Below are 4,465 nucleotides of genomic sequence, written 5' to 3'. Positions count from 1 at the left end.
TTCTTACTTCTCCTCTAAAGTTTTCATCCGTGCACTGTATAATTCCCAAAATGAATCCCATACCTTACAAAGACTTGAGCACAAACATCATGGAGGACAACCCCATGATGGATTACAACCGTGCATGAGTTTAACAGGAAATTAATAGTATAACAAAACCACTGCAACACCTAAGAGCTATCGCATGAGAACTTGCAAGTCCAAATTAAGGCACGAAATGCAGTCGAAAGTAATTCCAAGTTATCTGCATGTAAGGCAAGGTACACCACTAAAACATAGTCTTTTATACCAGGCACTCTGCATCACAGACAATAGAAAAGAAGATTAACAGGGACAAAGGACAATGAATATAGGACGGAAAAGTGCAACAAAAATAATGCTTAACAGTTATCGCAACTTGATGTTACTCCAATCACTGGGGAGAATCAACTGTAATCCGAACTCGACTAGCTAAACAAACAAACAAGGATTCACAGGCTAGGAAAACAGTCACGACATCACTTGTTTCCAGGAAACAAACTTAATAAAGTGACAATACCTTATAATCTTAACCCATCAAACTCTCATTTGACCACAACATAATCAAAATCTACTATACCATCACAGGGTTATATGTGTCACATACTAACATTTTGCGCTAATTCCTATGCAATAAACTATAGAGAGTACCCAATGCAACCAACGGCAAAACAGAAAAAATTTAAACTAAATGAATATAAGCAGCAATGCAACTAACAAGAAAACATAAAGAAATGCCAAAGAAAGTCTCCAGAACCATTTCTTCATTCGCCTGATTTCATTGTAATTTGCCATACGGTAACAGGAAAAATTGTAAAATCGAAATGCACTGTGGACTCGTAGAACTCCTCCACGAGCAAAAGGAAATGTGCATTCTAGTTTTACAAATGAAGTTCATATTAATAGTGAACGTGTAGTTTTGGGGCATTTGTTGAGTGGTTATGAAAATGCAAAGGTTAATTACCGCCAAATGGCTTCTTCTGAATAATTTTTTCCATACCGGAGGACTCAATGAATCGAATATACATTACATTATTAATCAACACCAATCACCTTATTGAGTAGTGGTCTACTAACTATAAAGCAAATATCATCTAAATTAAATAAATTAAATACGAAACAATCATGAGCAGAGGCAAATGGTACTAACCCTTGTCTCATGCTACACCCCGTCTTCCCAAGGCATTCTGTACACGGGGACATACAAGAAACATAAAAAACCAAGAACCGTTGGAACTGAATATACAAATTTTACCTTACTTAACATAAAGCAAACTGCACACTTCCAACCATACCTGGGTTAGCCACTGCTCAAACAGATCTTCGTTGGTGGGCCTTGTGAGGTTAAACGCACCTAACCTGGTTGCTACTGTGTGAGACCCCCTACGTGACCGGAGTAGCCTTGTGAAGAAAAAAACTATTCGATGTGTTGCCCTCCGAGAAAGATGTTGGAACCCTCACCGCCGACACCCATGTGGGGGCTACAATGCGCAAGACTACACCCATGCATTGACCGAGTTGAGGTTGTTTCAGCACAATCTGGAACAGTCTGCCTATTGTCGCCGTTCTCCGACTGAATGCCCTGCCAAGTGCAACTAGAAGTTGTTAAAAACCTGATCACAACCTAACCATTGCTATTTACCTATGTATGCATGCAAAGTCTTAGTTGAATCTATTTGTCCCTCGTTCCTGTCATGTTGACCACCCATTGCTAAATTCATGAGTCAAAAAATGGAAATCAAAGAAGCCTCAGCTATTGCACGGCCAAAAGAACTCTTTCCTTGCTTGGCCCAAATGCAATGCAACCATACGTGATCTACACCGAATGCTTTACAGGAATAACTCACACCACATTATACGCTACGCATCACATATCCCATGTATCTTGTGTCAAGAGCACAAAACGTAAAACGTAAATTACTACTTTACATCTCCCATGTCTCTTGTGTCACCAGCACAAAAGGTGAGACGGAAATTACTACTTCACTACTCATATCAGATATTCTCCCCACCACTAAAGAAATGTGCTCCGCAGCCGATGCATTTAGCTTTTCCCAGATGATTTGAATGGATCCATGTTTCTCACATGCGTATTACTTCAATACTCTAAACCGTACCATCATTTAATCTAAAGTGGTATGGGTCCGTACACTTACCCCATCCTTGTCGGCATCTTGCGTCCTTCCAGCTGTATACGGGGCACTTGGTTTCGCTGACGAACACTCCGCAGAACTATAGACCACGCAAGCGTCAGTGCCAGCAACACCATGATCCCGCTGGCTCGTGCAAGTCCTCTTCGTATGACCAGGTAAGCCGCACGTCGTGCAACGTTGTCACTTCATCAGAACCTCACCCTCGCTGCCGAAATGCATCTCCTTCCCCTTCCTCGGAGCACCCTTAGTCTTTGACACCACCGGGTCCTTCAGCCCAGATAGCGACGATAAACCCGGGGGCCCTCCTAGCTTGTTGTATGCTCGTCGTTGCAGTTCTGCTGTGAGACGTGAAATCCCGTCTCTAGCCACAACAAACTCATTTGCATCTTCTGCCCCGAGTTTTGCTACCACACTCATCGCCCCACAAAGGGCCCCATATCTAAGCAAGCGTCCTTGATGGCCCTCTGTACTTTCGGGGGGTTTCGATCTCCATTCCTTTGCATCCTTGCACCATCTGCTCAAAATAAGACCGCCCGGTATTTTTTCCAAGCCCTCATACTTTATCGCATAGAATATATGACTACAGGGAATCCCCTCACTGTTCCACATTGAACATTCACAATCAATCCTTTCCTCGTTCGGATCATACAACACCTTGTATGTCCTATTAGGTTTCCTCATCTTTGAAAACTTGTACACACACGTCATGCTAATGACGTCCCTGCCCTGAAACAATAGCGTCGCCACACCCTTTATTTGTTTTTTCACTTCTCTGAAAACCGCTCGTGTATACACCTTCGAAGCAAACAGCTCGATCGAATCAAGTCCGGTCGTTAGCACAGGAGTATAATAGGTAGAATAGAATTGGGCCATTACTTCATTATTCCGATAGTCTTTCACAACTTGATCTAAACTGTGTACAAGTTCCAAAATGCTATCAGTTGATCTAAGAAAACCCTTAACGAAAGCATTGATCCCTTCACATCTTGAGGTTGTCCTGTATACCGCACAGAATGTGCCCCTCAGGTAGGCCATTGCCCAACTTTCTCTACTATCGTATGTGCTCTGAACCCAGATGTTATCTTGTAGGCCAAGCGACTCAACCAGCGTCTTCCAAAAGTCCTCGAACTCATTGATATCCAAGTTGGCATACAGCACCTTTTGAAAAACCTTGCAAAATTCTGTCTCCTTAACCCTCTGGACGCAATTCTTCTCAAGGTGCCAACAGCACAACCTATGTTTTGTGGTTGGGATCACCTCTGCAATTGCAGCTCGCATCGCCTTGTCCCCATCCGTGACTACTACACAAGGCTTCTTATGTCCCATCACGTCTAGCAGGTTCAATAACACCCATTGGTAAGTATGAACCTCTTCATCCTCAAGCAACGCGAACCCAAAAATAGATGTTTGTTTGTGGTGATTTGACCCAAAGAATACCACCAGTGGCTTCCTGTACTTGTTAGAATGATACGTAGAATCAAATGCCAAAACATCACCGAATAGCTGATAGTCTGCCATCATCTCCCCATCAGCCCAAAATAGGCTACCCAGCCGATTATCCGAGGTCTGTGTGTAGCGTGCCGAGGTCATCATGTCCACATTCGCCTTACCCTCTAAGTAACCGATAGTGGCTGCTGCATCCCAATCCGATATTCATGCTGGTGGACGAAATTGTGATTCCTTTGTTATTGTATTTTGTAAAATTCATTGCTTTTTCAACTATGTGTGGACACAACTCCGTTCAACTTAACCAGTAAGTGTACTGGGTCATCCAAGTAATACCTTACGTGAGTAAGGGTCGATCCCACAGAGATTGTTGGTATGAAGCAAGCTATGGTCACCTTGTAAATCTTAGTTAGGCAGATTAAATTGGTTTATGGTGAGTTCGAAAATTAATAAATAAATAGAAAATAAAAAGGGATAGAAATACTTATGTAAAGCAATAGTGGGAATTTCAGATAAGTGTGTGAAGATGCTGTGCTCCTCTCGTATCTCTGTTTTCTTATTACATTCATCCAATCCTTCCTACTCCTTTCCATGGCAAGCTGTATGTAAGGCATCACCGTTGTCAATGGCTACATCCCATCCTCTCAGTGAAAACGTTCCTATGCTCTGTCACAGCACGGCTAATCATCTATCGGTTCTCAATCAGGTTGGAATAGAATCCCTTGATTCTTTTGCGCTTTTCATCACGCCCAGCCTTCAGGAGTTTGAAGCTCGTCACAGTCATTCAATCCCAGAATCCTACTCGGAATACCATAGACAAGGTTTAGACTTTCCGGATCCTCATGAAT

General features: G+C 42.6%; 1 protein-coding gene across 1 annotated transcript in view; it reads right to left on the bottom strand.

Moving 5' to 3' along the window:
* Window positions 1-1,435: 1,435 nt before the first annotated feature.
* Window positions 1,436-4,465, bottom strand: part of LOC127741552 (protein FAR1-RELATED SEQUENCE 5-like) — a 12,474-nt gene continuing 9,444 nt past the window's right edge. Inside the window, exons 2-4 of the mRNA XM_052254279.1 lie at window positions 2,367-3,805; window positions 2,175-2,294; window positions 1,436-1,600 (exon numbers count right to left, since the gene is read on the bottom strand). Coding sequence (XP_052110239.1) covers window positions 1,436-1,600; window positions 2,175-2,294; window positions 2,367-3,805 — 1,724 coding nt within the window. The remainder of the gene's footprint in view (window positions 1,601-2,174; window positions 2,295-2,366; window positions 3,806-4,465) is intronic.

This window comes from Arachis duranensis, chromosome 9 (assembly GCF_000817695.3).
Source record: "Arachis duranensis cultivar V14167 chromosome 9, aradu.V14167.gnm2.J7QH, whole genome shotgun sequence".
Classification (NCBI taxonomy): domain Eukaryota; kingdom Viridiplantae; phylum Streptophyta; class Magnoliopsida; order Fabales; family Fabaceae; genus Arachis; species Arachis duranensis.
This window is presented reverse-complemented; position numbering and strand designations above follow the sequence as displayed.